The 23,199-nt window shown below is 33.5% G+C and overlaps 1 protein-coding gene and 1 long non-coding RNA gene across 5 annotated transcripts in view; one reads left to right on the top strand and one right to left on the bottom strand.

The window, feature by feature from the left end:
* LOC136839247 (uncharacterized) overlaps positions 1–23,199 on the top strand; it is a 131,110-nt gene that overhangs the window by 99,082 nt on the left and 8,829 nt on the right. The window contains exon 3 of one of the 2 annotated variants that reach the window (XR_010853265.1): positions 5,465–5,663. This is a non-coding gene — a long non-coding RNA (uncharacterized lncRNA). Of the gene's footprint in view, positions 1–5,464; positions 8,777–23,199 lie in introns of those variants that run through there. The other variant, XR_010853264.1, reaches the window with a different exon arrangement.
* Positions 12,650–23,199, bottom strand: part of Dora (Dorado) — an 82,180-nt gene continuing 71,630 nt past the window's right edge. For all 3 annotated transcript variants that reach the window (XM_067105006.1, XM_067105007.1, XM_067105008.1), the window contains 5 exons: positions 22,532–22,717; positions 17,882–18,080; positions 16,569–16,746; positions 16,266–16,415; positions 12,650–14,061 (listed from right to left, as the gene is read on the bottom strand). In XM_067105006.1, coding sequence (XP_066961107.1) covers positions 13,992–14,061; positions 16,266–16,415; positions 16,569–16,746; positions 17,882–18,080; positions 22,532–22,717 — 783 coding nt within the window. In that variant the 3' untranslated portion in view covers positions 12,650–13,991. The remainder of the gene's footprint in view (positions 14,062–16,265; positions 16,416–16,568; positions 16,747–17,881; positions 18,081–22,531; positions 22,718–23,199) is intronic.

Genomic DNA, 23,199 nt, shown 5'->3' with positions numbered 1-23,199 from the left:
AATCTAAAGTTCCACTGATTAAAAATATCATACACCTTACTGTCATAATTGGAGACTGAATATACAGTAATCTCTCTCAATTCATAATATCCTAAACAAGAGTAGAGTAAAGCACCTGGAAACACCATGGGTTCTCTTTCATATTGTGTGCAAATGTCTTCATTTAAAAGTTATATGAAGAATTGAATTACACCAAATTTCATATTTGTAAATTAAACCTTGTTAAAAGATAAAACCACGCCAAATGGAAAAATAAATTATGCACAGCACCAAGTTTCAGTTGCCTTGTCAAGGCATTACATTCCTACTATAGGGTCATTGTTTTTCACTCCATTAGACGGTATCATCAATAAAAAGCAATGATGATAAAAAGTGGCAAGAATAATATTAAGACAAAATATCTATCACCATGAAGAGTTTAGCTAATTTGACATTTGAGTAATGGTAAGACTGCAATGAATCAGCGGTGATATGAAACATTTGAAAATTTCTTTTGGCAAGTGATAAGTGAATTACGATAAAGTTACCACTAGATACCATGATTTAGATATAAAGTTCCACAGCAACAATTAAAAAAAAATGTAATCTTTTATAGCACATTTACATAACTAATCTGAGAGAGTAAGTAGCAAATGATCTTTTGAGTAATAAAATGGGAAAAGTTCTTGTACTTTCATAATCTGCAGTATTCAAGAAAATTTCATTTGCTTTTTTCCAATACTGTATAATGTTTTACAAAAGACATTTAAATTATAAAAGCTGCTCAGTGTTAGCACAAAATTGGAAAACAGGAACAAATTCGCCAACTGTTAGAAAGTAAAACTCATAAATTTTGCTTTGTGATAAATAAAGACTTCAAAATCTCTTACTACAATACATAAACTTTGGAATTTCAGGCTTGCCAATAAGCTCTGTCATATAAGTACCATAATTTACACAATCGCCTGGCATACTTATAAAACCAACAGAATCACAACTTTCAAAACAATTAAAATTTTCAACAAATTATGACACATTATTTAAAGTTAGATGTATTTTTCCTACAGTAACTATTAAGAGTAGTATTCTGAAGACAAAGTTTTGAACATTTAAAACCATGGTTACAACAGAGCTTACTGATTAGTCCTGGCAATTTTATAAAGTGATTTGAATGTAATAACAAAATTTAATGCATATTGATTCTTTTCTATTATGGTATGTAATTTTAACATTAATGGTACAAAAATATATCAAAATGTGCCACTTACCAACACATTACTTTTTAGGACAGATTAAGATGACAATAACAAAGCACTGAACTATTCAGAGAGGGAGAGATATGTACACCAAAGAAATAATATGAAAAATTTACTAGTTTAAAAAAAGGAATTTTATTTCTTTACTAGTTTAAAAAAAGGAATTTTATTTCTTTATACTATAAAAACTTAATTGGATATTCTGACATGGAAAAATACAGTACTTGGAAAATTCATGCACAGTAATTTTTCTTTTTATTAAGAGTAGGAATACCAATGATTGTGCAATCTGATTTGTTTTGGACAAAATCTTGGAAAGTTATTCATAATAATTCAGGCGCCTATTTCAAGCAGATGAGAGCTTCATCAACTAAATATTTTAGCAACTTTTTAAAATTCTATACCAACTTTAGAAACATAATTAGAACTGAATACACTTAAAAAAAAAAAATAAATAAATAAATTTCTCAACATTGGTAATTCAAATATGACGAATCTCCTGAATCTCTTGGGTTATTTCCTTGAAACTGCTCCATATAAGTATGCACTGTACAATGAAACAAATGCAGACAGTTGAACAAATATGAATTCAAATACAGTTTAGTAAAACATATGATACCTAGAGCAACAACAGAGAGAGAATTAAACATCTATCCTGAGATAAGTAGCACGAGATGATTTGCATACCTTGAATTATTGTATTGTTACACATAAGACAGGACACAACTGGAGGATGAAAAGAGAAAATAACTTTGGACACCAAGTATTGTGCCATTAAATTTACAAGATACTGTACTACATTTCTCCAAGTTATCTGCAACTTTTCTTTGCATGATTAAAACATATAGAGTGGAAAAAAGGGGGCACAAAAACACTGTATACGGATAAAAAAAATTAGTAACACAGGAGGAAGATTGATTGCAAATATCACTGACTGTAAGGGCAGATCTGCATGCAGAAACTAACCTGATCATCCTAGGTTCAAAAAAAAAAAAAGGAATTTAGAAAATAAAAAATGGGATACAACACAGCTATCCAGATTCTAGCTACATGCATGTGAACAAAGTGGTTGGAAGCATTGTGTCTGATTCCTTTAAAGGGACAGCATTAAAAGCCAAGCTTCCCAGTTCATCAACTTATACTGTATAAATTAATTCTAAGATTTATCATAATTATAAGCAACAGTTATCAAGAAAAGTAAACAAAAAGTGTATGGATAAACATGATAATGCAATCACTGACTGATAAATTTGTTACAGCTCCTATGAGAAAACTCATGAACAGGATGAAATGTATCATGCAACTGAAGTTATAGCGCACAGAATGGAAGCATTATAGTTTAATATGCTTGTAGTTTTCATTATGCAAAGATGTATAAAATAAAATACATTATGCTCACAGCTTGTCACTTCCTATCGAAAATACAATTTATGTGCATCTTTGCAAAACTGTGAATACCTGGTGTCTATGGTTCCCAGCCCGAGAAGAACCCTAAAAGAGTTCAGAGGTCTGGTTAAACAAATCATTTATAACTAACTAACTGGTGTCTACGGTAAAAACTAGCACATAACAGTAAAAGTGCTCATGTATATCAGCAAGGAAGCAAAAACTCAATTACCCATAAAAGTGAAATTCTAATAACACGGTATTCCAAGTACATGAAAAAAAAAGGCAATGAAAGCACTGTGTGAGAACCCAAATGATACCATTCCATTTCATGAAAAGCAATATTGATTGCTAAAACACCTGTGAAAGCTTAAACCCTGATACAAAAACCATTTGGAATAAAACTGGTTGCTGTCCTTATAAGGAATCACATGACATGATGTTCTTAAAAAAAAAAAAAAATAAAAAAAAAATAAAAAAAAAAAAAAAACTGGAATGTCTTCCTTAGTTAAAACAGGGGTTATTGAAGGGAACGCTATTACTAACTTCACATTAGTTTTCCTTCAACATATTCAGCAACTAATATGCCGATAGTCATGGAAGCTTTGCAAAACGGGGCAATGACAAATAATTAAAAAACAAGGACTTAGTATACAGGCATGATAAAATTTAAATCATAGATCAAAAAATTGAAATCCAAGAAACCTGAACATTTTATAAAAGCCACAAATCAATAACAATGCCTGACCTTTACACTACTGTAGCACCTCAAAATTAATGGCTCACTTCTCAAAATGTCAACCTCTTCATTTGCTGAGAGAAAAAGTGGATTCCTCACAAAATATTTGTTAAAATTAGTATTGCAAAGATGCATTAAACAACATGCTTTCATATGGAACCTGCAACTTCATAGAACTTTTTCAGCAGTTGTGAATGAGAAAAGCAGTTCCAACATTTAGCTGATTAATAGCAAAATACTTGGTGTCTTGGTAGAAAACAGAACAAAACATTATACTGTATCTAAATTCCAAGCTAACTGTAGGAAGTATTTGCCCTGTCAAGCTCCAAAGAATGAAAAGGGATTTGCAAATATTATCCCAATTTGTACTACAAACATTCTCTGGTGAGAACACCCATTATTTTTATGAGGAATTCACCTTCAAGATATGACAACATGATAGACACTGACTTCAGCGGAATTTCCCTAACATGGCAACAATAGAAAAACTACCAGTAATGCAAAACAATTTTATCTCAACTTGTTTTTTTTATTCTTGCATTTTTGTCTAAATGGAAATTATAGAATTTAAGCCATGTGTGCCCAATGGCAAGTTGTTTGGTAATGACAATCTCATAACAATATGATGTTTTCTTTCCAAAATTACACATCAACTAAACTGATTTCATCCAGTGGTGTTATGAAATCATCGTGTCCATGAGTGAAGTGTAGTCAAGCACAGTCAACACAATTCTATAATCTGACCACACTCCATGTTTTCTTACATATACTATATATTATATGTTTAAACTTAATCTGTGTTGTCCCTGTAAAGCTGCTAATACTGTACAAATATTCTCCCTTGTTATGTTAATATTGCAGTACAGCCTATCCACCTGTAACTCTTACTACTGTACAAAAGACAAAGAGCTACTGTAGCTCCTAATGTGAATGCAACACTTCTATATTATTCATTGCCACTGCAAATAAAGGTAGATTCTTATTCAGTAGCTATTAAAATTTCAATTTGTTGGAGAGAAAACTGTATACTAAAATTACACAGTAATGGTTCTTCCTTTAAGAATTGGCAAGAAAAGTGTCCTGCGATGCCCACAACTTTACATGGCACTAAAAAGATGGAAATTTTTCATTAGCCTATAAAGAAACAAACCCCCTCAGGAGTTGGAAAAATCTTGAACCATATTGTTAAAACCAACATTTATGTTATGCACATGAAAAATTAAGATTTCTATACAGGACCAAAATCAACTTCATTCTGCAATTGCTAAGCAATGTCTATTAGGATTTGCCATTATCCCTTTTTTTTTAAATCTCTAATTTGACAGGTCAAAGCTAGAGCTGCTAAATTGCATTTATGTAAGTTTCAAACTTATGACTGTTATAATGAGCAATTTCCTTACATTTATAATATTAATACCTGTCATATTTACTCTAAAACTGATTTTCTTTCAAAGACAGATGTGCAAGAAAAATGGAGACTCGAGAACCATAAAAACATAATGGGGTACTGCTTCACTGCTATACTAAGTGCTAGACTATTAGACAAAAATTATTACTTTTTTTCAAATCTGCATATCTTATTTTGAAAACTGTCCTCCTCCATTTTCAGCTGTAATCTGGTCACCACTAAAATGCAACTAGATTAGCATAAAGAAATAAGCCAGGCTGCACAATACAGAAGTTTAGACCTCTAATAACCTTGCTATGCTAGATCATTAGAGACGGACAATACTGGATTTCAATCTTGGTGACACAGCCCCCTTATCTACCAAACACTGCAGTAAGCATTTGGAAGGTAAAAGTAATCAGGAATTCAAAACAGAATTACCATACTGGTTATCAGCATAATATAAAGCTATGAACAGGAACAGTACTAAAACAAAGGAAATAAGTACAGTATTAAGTTTGATAAAAACTGGGAGGTCCAAGATAATCCCACAATATATAAAAAACACAGGGTAAAGGTATAACAAGAAAATTTTGAAAAATTTAGGTACAAATAGGAAGACAGGAACAGTATACAATGATACCTAAATCAATTAAATGAATGTGACACACAAAAGGTGAACAAAACAAAGTGCAAACACTTTTTTTTTTTTTACAGATTCTGAGTAAATGTGACAGGCCATTGAGCGGAAGAAGATACTGTTGCCTTAAGGATTATTATTGAGATGTAGGGAAGGAAAATGAATCTGCAGCTGGACTTATTTTTTCCAGAACCAGGAAGCAAAAAACCAGAAAACTACACTGGATGTGCAAAATGGAGTCATGGGGGAAAAACAAGAGTTACAATAGTTAAGCAGGTACAGTCTCCATATATATATATATATATACTCATACTGTAATGGACTTGAGTATTCATAACTTAAATTTTATGTGCCTTAATAATTTGTAACCTAAACCTTTCTGTAGCTCTCATGATGATACACATATCATTTTAGCAATCTTCCCTTTTCAGTATCTTGTAAATTACAGAAAAAAAACTAGGCAACTCTTGTTAATTTAATGTTCTCTATTGAAGCAAAACTGACACACAGGGCACCTTGTACTTTTTAGGAAGATCTCTTAACACCTATAACCACAGGAGAGAATTTAAACAGCAGTGAAGATAACTGACAGAAACAATTAAACTCAAGGGGGGGGAAACAAAAATTTTTTGTTCAAAATATAGAGCATATTGGGAAAAAACATCTATGCCTAAATTGCTGCTATTATAATCAGATTTATCCAGACCAGAAAGTTTATTAATCTCTTAACAGCATGTTTGAAAGGTATGGACACACCCAAATATTAAATATTGAAAAATTTTAACATCTTAGTAATTATGTGAACCTGAATTTAAGTCTGACAAAACATCTGAAAAAATATTTAAGTGAGAAACAATATCTAATACAGGTATTAAACATTCTGGTCATTTACTGTTAAAATACTTTACAGTTATGTGCATGACAAGCTATACAAACATTAAAAACTAAGAGAGCCATGTACATTAATACCACTGATGTTTAAAAAGTCTTCTGGATGTAATGGTAAACTGAAAGAGCCAAACCAAATGAAAACTTGGCAAAGAGGAGATTGGTGAAGGGAAAAAAAATTGTTTCATGAAAAATGTACTTTTACAAGTTACCAATATTTCCTTTCTCATACTAGTCCAACCAATTGCCACTTTGGTAATTTGGTCACAAAATACAAAAGGCAACATACATCTAGACTGCAAATGCAATGATGCAAAGTACTGAAAGGGAGACAACCTCTTAATTTCTTGAATGCACAGTACAAAAGATAAAATATCTGTATGACTATAACATCAATAGTCTAACAATAGTTGCTTGTGTCTAAACCTCAGTTTGCTTTTTATACACTGTATATATATGCTTGATTTTTTATTTTTTATTTTTTTCTCTGGATTCTCTCCCTTATTCTTGTACTTTTTATATTTCCTGCTTAATTATCATCTCTCTAACTAGTCTAAACAACCACTACTACTACTACCTTGAAATTACTTTCTAACTGCACATCCTAATAGCATCGAGGGTCATTTAAAAATCTTAAGATGAACATCTAACTATGCATACTGTATCATCTTTCACTGCAGGACACCATAAACGTGAAATAAACAAGGGCTAAGGTGATATGAAAGGCCCTTAATGACCATCTAAAAATGAGACGCGTGCAAGCATTTCAGATGTTGCTCGCCGCTACTGGTTGTGCTGCTGGAAAGAAGCTAATTATTCCTCTTAGTATCTAAACATATTTTCATTCAAGAAAAAAGCTAATGTATTTACTTCAAATCTGTGACACATCAAAATCTCACTATGTGGAACTCTTAATAATATATTATCACATTAAAAAATACCTGAATGTTGCAAAAACCATTCATGGTGTCTGTTTATTTCAATATTAATTTCACATTTATAAAATGTGTCTCTTAACAACGCGTGTATTCTATCGTTCGTTTAGAAAAAATAATATTTTTTCATATTATTTCTATTTGAAAAGGTTAAACAAGACATCTAATCCAATCCTATGTATTAAATGCAGAAAATCTTAAATATTAATCATAGGAAACACTACAAGAGACAGAGCAACAAGCCAGAAAGGGGACAACAAAAGGTTGCAGAAAGATTAGTGCATGCTTCAGCCTATGGCATGTCAAATTGCCATGGACAATTTCTCTTGAACTAGAAACCTGCCTATTGCAGTGCATATGCAACTTCGTAAGAAAAATAAATTTTAAGTTTTCCTCAGAAAATACAAGTGACAGCAACTATACACTAATCTTTCATGCTGTGTAAGTGGTGCATTGTGTGGAATTCCTTTTTAACAAAACTACTAGAATGAAAATCAGTACACTAACCCTTATAGATTATTAATGTTGCAAGCTCACTGGACAGACTCAGCAGGATGTTGCTTAGTACATCTTATAGAGTACAATATAAAAAAGGCAGTAGAATAGGAGAAATGGATATCAAATATCTAAAGTAGTACACCTGAGTTTAAACATGTAGGCAGAATGGTTTAAAACTCAATATGAATAAGCATCTATGATATCTACAGAAGGGAAAAGACTTGAAATTGCAATATGAGAAATGATGAACCAGATATTTTAACTTATGGCTTATTTGTTGAAAATTTCATTCTAGCCTACAAATACAAATTCTCCTCTATGCCTTAATTCTCTTTATCAAAACAGCATCCAAAGTTAGGAAAAAGAGAAAGGTATGCAAAATACTTAAAGGAAATATTTTGAGAAACTATACAATCCCAATTCAATCCAATGAAGTTTTCCAAAATACTAAAAACTGAATTCAGTTTTCCATCTGTTTTAATACCACTACAGTAATAATGAAAAACCTGTAAATTTGCTTGAATAATTTTAAACACCTAAATGGGAGCTGTCACTGTAATCAGATAAATTATACAGCATATAACAGTACAGTAGAAAGAACTGATGCTACCTGAACAATGATAAATATAATTATGCTGATCTGTACTGTATTCGGGCTATATTTTTTATTTTTTTTTTCAGGGCCTTTGTTCTCATAATTTGAAAACAACCTCTTAACAAAAAAGGGGGGGGGAGTAATTTAAAGGTACTGCACTATACTGTCTTCAGGGGTAACGTCATTCATTTGATCGGATAAACTCCGGCAATTTGGTCAGCATTACATTTCCAGTGCATTGCTTACCACAGTTACTTTTGTTTAATTTATTTTTCCACTTTATTAATAATTATTAGGATACCTTTCCTCTTGATATTTATTTTCAAGTACAGGAGTCCTTGTATCTCCACTTATTTCCTGATTTCAATTTCACAGAATTTACTATTTGGCAATAAAAAAATTCTTTATTCTATAAACTGTAAATTCTCTCTAAAAATGTACCCCAAAATAACTAATCTACTAAAGCTCTCAAACTCCTCAAAAAAAAAAAAAAAAAAAAAAAAAAAAAAAAAAACCACCACCACAATACTTACTGAAGCTCCAAAAATCATTAAAAAAGATAATGGATATTACGTTAACAAAAATCAAATTTTCATGAATCACTACCTTTCAGATATTTAAAAAAATCCTGCTTCGGCATACTGACAGAATGAAAATCAATGTTTTTGTTTATATTTACACAGGAAAGGGTAGGCATGACTATTACAACTGATTTGGTATATAATGCAAGTAAGAAAAAAAATAGATAATAAAGCAACATTTTGCCTATGTCCTGAACTTGCAAACATCTGAAGACAATTCTACATAAGGCATCATTTAAATAGTTGCTAAACATCAAACTGTGTTCTTAGCATTCATTCCATGAAATATAGTCAAGTCAAGCTAATCTTGGGCCATAAGTACATAACAGTAAAACTAAACTACTCGAGGGTTTTCTAACTGATTGCTTTACTAATCTTTCAAAAGAAACACTGAGTAAGACTTTTGAGAAAATAACTTTAAAAATTACTTATGTACTATATGAAGTTACACATATTTTCTTTAAATCAAGTGGTGATAAAGATTCACAACATAACCAACAATTTAATGTTCTGCAGTCAGGTCTGTAAACTGGCAATTTAGAGCATAACTTAATGAGAAAACATTAATAATCTTGTCAAATATTAATAAAAAAAATTTAACTTTAGCATTTTGCTAAAGTTGATGGAAATTTCAATGTCATACAAAAATATAGTGGGCATTTCACAATATTCCTTTCGGATTAAAATATTACTTTATCTTCACAAGTCCTTGGAGTGCACTCCTCAGTAACTGTAATATTATAGAAAGAGAGAGAGAGAGAGAAAAAAAGAAAGAGGGATAGTTCGACATACAAGTCCCAAACCAAAATTATACTCTGCTGTATTTTTTGTTAAAGGTTTAAATTTGAACCACACTTCAATAGCACTATCAGCTGTATAAACACCAATTACTCACTGCTATACTGAAGATATCACACTACATCGATGCATTGAAAACATAAACTCAACCACCTATCTATTACCTTGGGGTATGAGTTAGTATCAATATCCAGTGTTTACAGAACATATTTCATTTATGAGAGTTAATGGGTTGTTTTTCTTTAAAGAAACTTTAGTGTAATTTTTTTCATAGATTTTTTTTTTTTTACATTTTAACAAAAGAATGTTGACAAAATTACTAATTGAGATATCTTCCATTGTCAACAGCAACCCTATGCCACGACTGGCTAATCATCTGGAGTCTAGTTAATATACAAACCTAAAGGTATAATTATTAGCAAATTTAACACTGCATCAATAATATTTCTATTATATACCTCTTAATTTATAGTTTGACCTTGAAGTTCCTACATGCTATCATTAGCCCTGTTGCCTCTATTTTTTATGTTTAAATCTCCTCCCAGGATTCTACTGGGATTATGAAAACTTAGCCAGGAAAATTTGCATTATTAGTCATACAGTAAAATTTGAATTCAAGCAAACCATTCCAAAGCTTCTCAATTGAGTAAGCCTTGATTACCTCATAAGATTCTACGGTCTCTCGACCATAATACATTTTGCAGTTTTTTACATTTGTATATCATAAGCAAAACAGCTTGCACAATAAAAATACAAAGGCATTATGATTCTCATTAGTGATAATGTTGAAAACCTATTAAGCTTCAGGGTTAGAAATGTATTGTACGATGCTTCTTTAATGCCATTATATAAACTATTAAAATTGTTCCCTACATTAGCTGTTATATTTAATCTGACACCATAGGATAAGTTCCACTGCTTAAATGCCCTTCTGAAACTTGGGTCCTAAGTGGGAAAAAAAAAGAAACAGAGACCTACTATTGAAAGGCAAGTCATTATATGAACTGAAAGAAAAGCATGGAAAATTCTAAAGCTGGGCAGTAGAAAGAAAGTCACTGAACTGGATAATCCTATATATGAAACAAATAGCAACAACTCTAACCTTGTTCATATCTGAAACAGTCAAAGAACAACAAAAGAAAAGTAAAAACGCAATCCTAGCTGTAGCTAAAGTAACACATCCAAAATTTATCAATCTATTAGAAAAATTTCAAAACTATTCCATAAGTTAATTTTCCTGTACTGAGAAAGTCGCACTTAGACAAATTTCACAAATAACAAATGAATATGAGTGCATATACTCACAAACAACTGTGGACACTGTCACTATGTTCTGTTCTCCAACCAATATGTTAATCTAATCAGCAGGGGCAAAGTGTATTTTTTTCTTTGATACTATACTTTTCTGACATATAAAAATGGCAGTGTAACAATGATGTTAAATTCTAAGTAGAATGCATATCTACACGCTTAATTAAAAAATCATGTCCCTGATTTCTGTAACTTTGCAATTAATAAATTACAATGTTATAGTAGTGCATAATTTTTCATGTTTAAACCAATACCAAATCACTTATGAAAGGTAGTCATTTCACAATGGCTATAGCTATATCTACTCTCCCTAATCCCATACACTTTTGCAATAATCATCTCCTAAAATGATGCAGATATGAACTTTTTTAAACTATACCTGATGAACATAATTGTTTGTTCAAGTAATTTATACCTTCAACAGATTTATGCAATACTGGCAGACTGCAGGCTTTCTGACTGACATATGTTAGTAACACTGAATCAATTAACACTATGCATTTAGACAACTTATGCGCACTACTGAATCAATCAACAGTAAGTTTTGGTGGATGACTTGTATGTAAAACACTGAATGAATTAACTAAAGGCTTTTTGGTTACACAAGTATATTGCAAATGTGAACTGATACAACCATGTTTTGCACTGGTCTCCAAAATGCAATCATCCAATATAGTGTAAGGGTAGAGACTTTTTTTTTTATAATGGAATCTTAACCTGACTGCAAGAATGAATTTTCTTCTCAAGATCACATTCTATCAAACATATTCTTACTCACTAACACTATCATATTATTCACTCTTGAATGGATGAGTTAAAATCTATGAGCACATTGTATTCAAACCAAGGAATAGCTTTAAAATGAGATGAATCCCCAATCAGTAGTACTGTTTTTACAATAAAATTAGTTTTTATACAAACCCAAAAAAACAGCCTTATTGATTTTCAAAGGAAAGCTAAGAAAAAATCAATAAAGAAAACAATATCCAGACTTCCCAATGGCCAACTAGGGTGTTGTATGCTTAGTCACTTCAAAAACATCAAATGAGATCACGACAAAACTTTTCTGACCTACCTTTAAAACGTTGACACATGAAAAAGGGAAGTGGGTACAAGAAGGGGAAACAAATAAGTTTGCTTACTTGAAAAAAAAAAGTACATCAAATCGCAAGCTACTCTGTGTGTGCTTACTGCTTTTTGTGAAAAGACATCACATGATATTATGGCATTCACTGTTTTGTAGATCAATATTTTCTTTTGGTTTTTCTAAATAAAGTTGCATTTTGTTAGAATAGGAAAAGAATTCCACTTCTATACTTGATAACTACTGATACACCACTTGAAGAACACTATAGATAAGCTCTATATAATGTATGTATTCACAATAGAAACAGCTTTCTCTCCTCTTTCACATACTACTACCAACAGCTCCTCTCAGTACGTATTCCTTCACTTTAATGTAATGTTACAATAATTTAAATAAATAAATTAAAATAAATAAGAACAAGATTTTTACAGAGGTGGTTAACTAAACACGCCTCAGTGCAAAGAGAAATAATGACCCGTTACTCTACTACACACTAAGATCAAACGGTTCCAACACACAAAACAAACAAGCTCAAATGGGTTGACTTTATCAATCTAATGAGATCAGGATTACTTGTCCCCTGACTGGCTGGCATTAAAAGTGGACGAAGACACACACACACACACAAAGTTAATGTATTTACATAAAGACAAATGTGACATTTTAATGTCACGCCTAAAATCTTTAAAAGCAAAGAATAGTTTTAAAAACTAATATCTTTCCAAGCTCAAAAAAGATTTGACATTACAGAAATATTTGCTATATCCCTACACTCTTCTGTCAAAAAATTATAATTCCAGTTGAACCACAAGAAGAATGCAAAATCCCTATATGGTAAAGACTTTACACTAATCACCTAATGACATTTATCTGGACAAGAACAAGGAATTCCACTGAGTAATTTTTGTATCGCTCCAAGGTGCTTATATATATTTAAGATATATATAAATAAAACATATACATATTCACCCTGATCATGTTTTAAAAATATTGCCCTTCCATTCCCTTCCCCCAAAACAAATATAAAGAGCAATTCATTGAGCAGATTTTAAAGACTGCCTTATCTGTTTTCTTAGAATCCACACATTCATCCCTTCTTAGACTAATTCTAAACCCATGACTTTAATGTTACCTTCCATACATATATCAAGGAAGCGGTTTTAAGACACTATAGTACACAACTGTCATTTCTCCAACTCTGGTGTGACAGACACTATTTTTTAAAACTTACAAATGATTATTATTTCATCACTGGCTTACGGTTACACATGGACGATCTAGTGATTCTGGGGTCAAAGGGACCTGCAATCTCTGCACAATATAATAGCTTTATCCTTTTTCACTTCTTACAGTGCTCCAGCAGGTTAAAATGTGGATTCAACATCAATAGGAAGTCTTTTACACCTTATAATTTTCCTTCATTTTTTCAGGGCAGTAAGATGATAAGTGGCCAAAAAAAAAAAAAAAAAAAATCCCTAGGGTTAGATGCATTCTGATATGAATTTCAAGTATCAAATTATCCTCTGTTACAGTTAAAAAAATTCCTTATTTACAAAATGCTTACATATGAATTCACTGACATCCACCACAATGCACTGGAGCATCACAGTATTTATGAATAATTTATTTACAACTTCACTTGCAAGAAAGATGTGCAATCATGACATATACCACAGTTATAATACTACTACCTTGCCTATGGGGGATTGGAAAGAGGACAGACCAAATGTAACCATAATGTTACGAAAGATTTCAGTCTGTGATGTAATAAGAAGGTCCTTTTCCTAACGGAAGCTGGGCAATTGTAATAAAACCATGACTACCAAAATGCTGTCAAACCTAGATGGGAGCAAGAGTGATGCGCCTTGTTGCCACTGCTCCCGCACGGCTGTCACCTAAAGAGGACTGAGGTCATACAGCTGGAGACTGCTGTAGAGCATTTGTGATTCTTGTCCACAGTTCTTTCTTGCAAGACTTTGATCTAGAATGAAAAATATAGTTTTGTATTACATTAAAAAATTTAGTTTTGTGTTACATTAAAAAATTACAAGCTGAAACTTAATGAATCCCACTCTGCCATAGGGAAGCAGACTTTATGTTACCATTTCCATAATAAGTGCAAAAAACATTGTTGATATTATGTAATAAATGACTTCCTAAACACATAATATATTACATGTTGTGCTTTAATTACAAGTACATGGACAATGTGGCACAGTATTTATTGCAAATAACATTGAGTGTTCTAGTGTTGAATGGGGGACTATGCGAGTGCACAAACACTGCGTCCATTTCCATAATTTTTCATCTAATTTCTGGCACTATGTATATTTTCTTATCTTTGAATATCTTGTTTTTTTCTACGTTGCTATTGGTGGTGATAGATTAGTTTTTTCTTTCAATATATTATCCATGGTTAATCTGAATTTTGGTCTTACAGATGGACAAATTTTACTGTATACATTAAAACTTTGTTTTATTCCCTTTTATGTCAGAATTTTCACTTGCTATGCCTTTTCTTGACCATCCTCCGTGGTTGATAGCACTTCAACATGATTAAATGTATGACATTTATTACCAGTTTACACCATAGTTGTGTCTTTTTGAAATTTCATTGTTTGGCTCATCGCTGAAGCTCTGAATTAGATCAACTGAGCCAGTTCTGTTCATCAATATTTTCATTCTGTTGTAAATATAAAACTGACAAGTCTTTGACTTTGCATAATGTTTTAAGCCACAATTTCTACAGTAATGGTTCCTGCAATTCCAGTCTCTCAGGTATAAAAAACCCTTAAAAGTAATTTCTACTTTTCCTAAGTATACAAGCTAGAGCCTTTTATAATATGAAATATCATTCAGCCTGTGGTGGGACAATCATTGAAACTGATAACAGGTTACTTAACTGGTGGTACAGGGAGGAGAGTGGGGGAATATCCCTTACTCACCTACTATCACTAGCCACTTTTTTATTTGCCCTCAATCACCTACTGACATTAGTTACTTTTTTGGGGGGCCATCACTGAGATTTGACTTTGTAATACTAATTTCTTCTACAGCACATTTTTTGAGTGTGCCCAAATTTAAAGGATCTTTGACACTACATGTTTGGGTACTGTGGTCTAAGTCCCTATTTTGTTGAAGTAATTTCATTTTTTATCATGGTGTTTGTTCAGTGAATTTAATGATAATTTTTCACAAGGATTCTTTGGTTTCTACTTGGATTTTTGTACATTTTTGTACATTACAAGGTCATGAGTGAAGCTTTATCTGAGCTGTAAGAAATCCGATACTATATTCTTGTCTGGAATCTTGAATACAGTATAATGTAATAAATCAGGTTTAAATCAGGTTTACTGTAATTACATTTATTTTGAGAGAGAGAGAGAGAGAGCCCTGTTGTATCTGTTAGTCAAAGCATAAAGTGCACAAGATAGAAGACTTGGTAGAGTTTCCCATCTAACTCCAAAAGGGCAGATTCTACCTTAAAACATTTTTTAAAATGAAGATGACTTCCATAGCAGTCAAGTCACTGTAGGCATTACTTAAGGTTCTTTGCAGCATTGCCTTCGGCCCTTAGCGGCAACCTGTTTCATTCCCTTTACTGTACCTCCTTTCACATTCTCTTTCTTCCATCATACTTTCCACCCTCTCCTAACAATTGATTCATAGTGCAACTGCATGGTTTTCCTCCTGTTACACATTTCAAACCTTTTACTGTCAATTTCCTTTTCAGCACTGAATGACCTCATAGGTCCCATTGCTTGGCCTTTGGCCTAAATTCTATATTCAATCAATCAATCATAGCAGTCAAGTACTGAGAAGTCCTAGATCATGAAAAAATAATATAGAAGAGAACAAATAAAATGGTGATTCAGCAAGAAAATTCACCAGACAGGCTAAAGTGGAGTGAACTCACTAGATGTCTAACCCCATAAAATTGTTAATGATTATGAGGAAATAGATGAGAATAAATTCTACCTAACTCAATATATTAAAAAACTGTCAAAATTTCTCTTCTGATTATACTGGGATTTTATGGCTAATTTGCAACTAATCAAATTTGTTAAGTATTTGTTCAATCACAGTATACATACTCATGTATGAATTAATCAGTCCCCAGACTAAGATATTCAAAGTACTGGGCATATGAATAAACAGAGTTTATGTAAAGTTACGAATACATACCTTCTTAGAGCCTGTAGTAGCTCATTAAACTGTACCATACCACCCGGTGTCATTTGATAAGCTGAACGAGCTGCCAAAATGATGGAAATAAACTCATCGTATTCTGTTGGAGTTATGTAGTACATTTTCAAATGGGTACACTGTAAAAACCTGGAAAGATTATGCCAAAAAATAATTGTAATTCTAGATAAAAGTATTTTGTCAATATTTATCCTCATATACATTAAAAAACTGTATGATACATTGAAATGCAACAGTACAAAACACAGTAGCAGAAATGTTCAGACATATGCTTTATCTTACATTTGCTGACATTTCTGAACAAGTGGCTGCAAGATTGGTGATCTCAACTGTTGGGGAAAGAGAGCAGGGGAATGGCGAGCCAAGTACTGAGCTGCCTCCACAGCCAAATCTTGGAGAACAAATGGAGAAACCACACTGTTAACTGAGCACATGCAGAACTGATGGAGGTATTGCTGTCCTGAAAGTCCCACAAATGGAAAATGTTGTTAGTGTTGCATACATATAATAATTTGCAGTTTGAAATAAATGACAAGATATAAATGAAATAAATGGTACTGTATAATAAAAACAAAATAAGATAATGTGATAAAGGATGTGTAACCTCTCTCCCTCTCTCGACATGGATAATTTTCTAGCCCATTTAGTGGTCAATGGAATCCCAGCCACTTCAGTCCCTAGTCCAGAAAGACGGAAAAAAAAAAAAAAAAAAAATATATGGATCCCTAATTCTTCCGCAGTTAATTGCCTGACTACTTAGCTGCAAGAAATCAGCAATATGCTGCACCAGCCAAAGCCACATACTTCAAAGCACTGAGACAGTCAAATGTAAACAGCGTCCCAACCAAAAGAAAACCATTAACTTGGGGTATTTTGCTAGCATTAACAATTTGTGTTTTTAACCTAAGCTCACATGCTACTATGGCTGGTCATGCTAAAGATATTCCATTGAAGGTAAAGCCACAGCAGGGCCAAACACTGAATGGAACAAGAGAATCAGTGTAGGTGTAGCTCAACAGAGGGTAACCCACAGGTAGGCTAGGTGTAAACTTTGGGTGTACACTTACAATGTCTCTGTACTGTAAAAGAAAAAAAAATTTTATTTTTTAACATTTTTGTAGTCAAAATTGCAGTGCATCTTAAAGACTGGGAAACAAATTAATTTGAAAATCTGTACATCCCACTGACTTATAGGAGTGTATGGGTTAGGGAAACGTGAATACGAGAGGGATTATTGTAATATATCACATTAGCTACCAGCTGACTCACATCTACAATGCCTTTTTTAACCAGGAATTAAAGTGTATGGAATTTCTCTGGTCATGAAATGGGCTAATTATTAGTAATGGTTTTCATGAAACAAAACTTAGCTATTTGTAGACTTGTTCCTTATCACCTATACAAAGTAATTTAATCTTTAAATTTTCCTTAAAGTTTGGAGAATAAAATTTTAAATTAAGACTACAACAAATATCATTGTATTATAATCTCTTTGGAAGGGAAAGCTATTAGAATGTGCACTTGAACAAAAGGAGAAAAGTGGTTTGACTTATTATTAAAATACAGTATATGTTTCATAGGTCATTATGTCTTACCCAGTTTCTTGGCTACCCCAAGTAGCCATTTGACATCTTCACCATATGGAGGATTTCTAGCATATTTTGCTTGAGGCCTATCATCATGGACACGCCTTGCTAAGGTTTCTAGAGCCAACATACCAACACGGTAACTGCTCAGCAAATAATGCATAGAAGCTGTGTTGTTTACCTGCTGTCCACCAACCAGACTGCCAACCTAATAACAAAGAAAATAAAAGATTGCATTAATTTCCAGAGGCAAAACATTACCTCCAGGTGGCTAAGCAGGAAATCCTAGTTATCATTAGGGCACGTCTAATAATGCCTTAATAGTGGTCTGATATTTCATGACAATTTAAAAAGAAATCTATCCTTCAGCCTCTGAAAACCTTTTTAATGCAGTTTGTTAAGTAATAAAAATAGTATATTCAATACTGTAAATACTTTTATGACAAATTTTTAAGACATCTAAAGATACTGTATGCAAGTGGTTGCTGATTGTTTCTGTAGGCCACTTGGAAAATACAGAATTTTGTTGTAATTATCTAAAGACACTGTATGCAAGTGGTGGCTGGTCTTTTTTATCTAAAAATACTGTATGCTAGCAATAGCTGATCTTTACTTGGGCCAATCGGAAAATACAGAATTTTCTTATAACTGTCATTTTATCACCTAACTTACTCTAATAAACAAGTTAAAGTAACTGAACTGTTGAGTGAGGCAAGATCAAGGGGAACATGAGAGTATAAAAAAAAAATGCAGCTGACCTAACTGAAGGCTAAAGGGTTGCTGCATCTATAAGGACTTGTGGGTCTATTTCAAGAAATGAGGAAACAAATTACCATACAAAGGTAAGGAGATAACTTCTCTACTTTTAAAAATTAAATCGTACTTCTTGCCTTTTTTCATATTATGCATAAGTTTCATTACTCATTTTCTGACTTACTATGCTTCATACTTGGTCTATAATATTCATAAATTACCACTCATAGTGTGCCTTGTGTGGATTACAAGAAAGCATTTACAGTTATTGCAGTGTCCTTAGACCGTAGTTGCACTGCCTTCTGCTTTTCTCTGTTCATCCATTACCTTCAATCTTTTCCTACTTAGCTGTACAATTTTCTTAACTTTTCTTCCAGTTTTATCTCATTTAAGACCAGATCCCTTGGGCACACTCCATGAAACTTTATATGGTCTTAGGGACTGTATTACACTTTATAATAATCATAAAGAACACAGTCTGGTCTACTGGTCTTAGGTCGTCACTAACTGGAGTAAGTTTCAGTTTTAAAAACAGCATTCATAAGGTGAAACAAAGGCTACTGAGTTGTGCAAGAGCTGAGTGCAAGCACAATGGTGGAGAGGGCATACGCTCTAAATGAGAAGGGACAATTCAAAAAGCCAATCAGAACCTATGGTCACTCACTCCTCCCTCTTCACAGAACCCAGTAATCTTTGAAAGTCAACATTACCCAGTACCAAAACATCTGGATCCAACTAAACCACATCTTGAGGTCTGGAATTGGCTGCACAATAACAGTTGATAAAATTCTCTAGCAAACTAATTTTTTTTTCTTATATATTTCAGACATGATGACCTGTCTCTTCATCTTGTTCAAACCACAACAGCCAGACCATAAAGCACTTGTATACACTACATTTTTACCTTTAGAAATATAAAAAGTAGTTGCCTTGGTAACTACAACTTGTCCATACAAGGAGTGATATCTATAATACAACTGTCAAATGCACCTGTAAATTTGGCTTTACACATCTTAATCGATATTATTGAAGTTGAACAGATCATACACTTTGAAAATTTGACTTAAACACAGTAATTAGTCAACTATCATATAAATCATAATACAGAAATATTTCTCAGGAAGTTCTGTAAAATTGGTCCTATCAAAAGACAATGCAGACAGGTAGAGCATTATTTGAAGAATGTTAAGGAGCTTTATGCTTACATTAGCTTAATAGATTCAACCTGTGTTTTGAATGATGACAGTACATTCAGTCCTACTCAGATGTTGTAAGAGTGTTACAAGAAACTAACTTTTGCTTATAGGCTCTTGTTCATTCTCATGATGCTGGTGAATTGCATCAAAGCACATTAATGTGACCCTTATCACTATCTAACATCAAATGATATTCTATTGGATTTCAAAATTTTGTTTTTAGAAGGATAATTCAAATTATAAGCCAGGAGCTACGATAGAAATTTGGCTAGAACTCTGTCTAGCTTTGATGAAACTCAACAACAGATTGATTGAATGATTATATCTATTAAAACTGGCATTACAACATCTTGGTTATTGATGCCGTAATAAATTTAAATATACAGTAAAACTATATAACTGCCCTGTTACAATCCTCTCTGAGGATGAGGATTGTAGCTAGAACAAAATGACCTTCTCTGTCACAACCCCAGGACAGGAACCTACGTCCCAAATTCCCAAGGCTGGGACACTCGACCAGCAAATGTCTTACAGTCAAGGACACAATACAGTCATTGCAAAATGGAGGATTTTCACGGGACATCATGAACCCATGAGTGAGTCTTGTAGTTTACCCACAACGATGATTTACATTTTTAAACTCATAGGTCTTTTCCAAGAGTACTGTTTGCAAATGAGGTGATAACTGAAACATGGTAAAAGATAAAAGATGTAAATGACTCCAAAGATCTTTCAGTATATCAAGATTACACTCTGCAAGGTACGCTATAAGAGTTGATACTTTTCCATGAAATTTTTTATTACATGTAATTCTTACTTACTTAAAATGATGTTTTTACGATAAAACACTATTTTTTACAAACCCATCAACCATACATAGCCTAATTACACCAAGCCAAACCAACTTGACAGATGTTGAAATAAAGAAGACCTCACTGCATAGCCTTGATTTTGCTCCACTGCCCAAAAATGGCTTACTTCATTTCCCCATGATAACTTTTATTTCAAAGAGTTTGGAGAGAAGAGTGGAGGGCTCGAAAGGGTTATGATCAATAGGTTTGTGGGAAAAATGTCTTAATGTAAAATCTTTATCTGTCATACAAACCTTTTAATCATAAATAGCATGAATTGCAAACTAGGAAAGGGGATGATGACAAAGACACCTGGGAAGAAAAAAAATAAACCATGATACAAGAAGCTCACCCTATCCCTGTATTTAGAATTGGAGCAATAGTGAAATCAGCCATAACTGTTGGCATTTCATAAAGTAATGGATTTGCAATAAAGTCATAAATCACAAATTGTACAATCACCGTGCACATCAGCTGTACAGGTAAGTATTCTAAGAGACACATGCCTCCATGAAGAACAAGTCATGAGGAAGATGGGGACAACTGCATATAACACTCTCAAATGGCAAAATGTAACCCAAGACTATGGTTCAAATAAATAAACATGATAAGTTTAACAGATTATGATGTCAAGGGCCCACTCTAAGGATGGCACACAACCTTGGGGTTGCCTTCAAAGCCAGGGAAGATGAAAGGGCTCAACCTCATGTACCTTGGTTTTAAGTTAAGTTCCAAGAGGTAGTCTGGTAAAATACACAGTATATATAAACCCATGAAATAATCTGCTGAGGCCAATATGAAATTTGAAACCAAAAGGTTCTTGCAACCTGTATGAAGGAATAGATGAAAAGGAGGAGGTCATAAAGGTTCAATCTGTTGGAGATACACCCTGATGACTCTCTTGACATACATGATTTATTTCACTGCAGTCAGGAAAAGCATATGAGTCCAAGGACTGACTCTTGGTGACAAACTTCATAGCAAATGAAAGGAAAGGGGAACCAATGGCTGAAATGGTGAAAATTTGCTTGGCACCTAATGAAGCACACCAAAATGTTTAGAGGAGGCAAGTGGTATTGAGAACACTGCATTCAGGGTTACATCCAGTAAAGTATCTTCCAAATGAGGGCCTACAATAGTAACTAAAGGCAAGGGCACAGTACAATAACACACTGCAGGATCCATGATCAAGTAGACTGAAGTACATGAGTAAAGTGGAGTGGTCGAGTACACTGGAAAAGTTGATACAGGTGCCAACAAGATTGCATTGGAACAGTCAAGACTTCAAGGCAAGGTTGGGGTGTGTTTGGATGTATATGAAGTTGCACTGGTCATAGGCATGGGCAGGGAGATAGCAGGTGGCACAGAGATGAAGTGCAGAGGATAGATCCAGCAGGTAACTCAACTATGAGTTGCTTGTGAACCTTCACCACCCACCCCCTCTTTTCATCTCTACCACATTCTGTCACCCTGCCTGCACCCATAACTACTGCATTAAAGCTTCTGTAGGCATAGTCACAGGCAGGACGACAGCAAGTGGCAGAGATAATGTGGATGGCAGAGGACCAGCAAGTACCTCATACAAATGAATGTACATAGCAGAATGACATGTAACAATGTAACAGTGGAGGCAAAAAGGTGATAATCCCAGGAGTGCAATGCAGCAGTGCCTTCTGGGACAGTAAAACATGGTCTGGGCATATGCAATTGGGTCCTTTTACTTTCCAGATCTATAAAGTTGGTGTGGGTGGGTGCTGTTTGCATGGATTAACCCTTCATGATTAATGGAGTTTGCATGAACATAGATGTTACCAACAGCTACCGTGTCGTTTCCCTAACTAAAAAGTAGTTAAACAAACCTGCTGCTGAGGTTGTGAGGCAGGCCGAGGGGGTAACTGAGGCTGGTGAGGGGAATGCTGGACAATATGAGGACCTTGAGCTCTGACCCATGATAAGAGGGCAGCAGGCTGAGGGGTGCCAATAAAGCCAGCTGTTGAAACTCCTCCATTGCCTACAGCTGCAGAATATGGCAATGAGTAGAAGCCCTGACAAAAAAAAAAAAAAAAAATGTTAGTTTATGAATTTGTAAAAAAAAATGCATTAGGTAGTGTATAGCTCAAACAAACAAGAATCCTGTAGAGAAACATTTCTTGTTACAGTAAACTCCCCGTTTTCGCGGGGGATGTGTACCACAGCCCCCCCCCACGATTAGCTAAAATCCGTGAATACTTAAAACCCTTCTAAAAACACTTAGAACTGCCCAATTTGGTAGTTCAAACACAAAAAAAGCCTCCAAAAATGCTTATACAGGTATTATTTTCCTTACGATGGGGTTAGGTTCCAAAAAACCCATCGTTTGTTGGAAAAAACATATCTCGAATATAGCCTAGCCTACACTAGGGTATTCAGTACCATGTATACATATATGGTAGCCTAGCCTACACTATAAAGTATACTCTATACATATACGGTATAGTAATTATTAATATCAGCTAATTCTGGAGGATCATGCAGACTGACTTATGAT

Source organism: Macrobrachium rosenbergii, chromosome 6 (genome assembly GCF_040412425.1).
Source record: "Macrobrachium rosenbergii isolate ZJJX-2024 chromosome 6, ASM4041242v1, whole genome shotgun sequence".
Taxonomy (NCBI): Eukaryota; Metazoa; Arthropoda; class Malacostraca; order Decapoda; family Palaemonidae; genus Macrobrachium; species Macrobrachium rosenbergii.
This window is presented reverse-complemented; position numbering and strand designations above follow the sequence as displayed.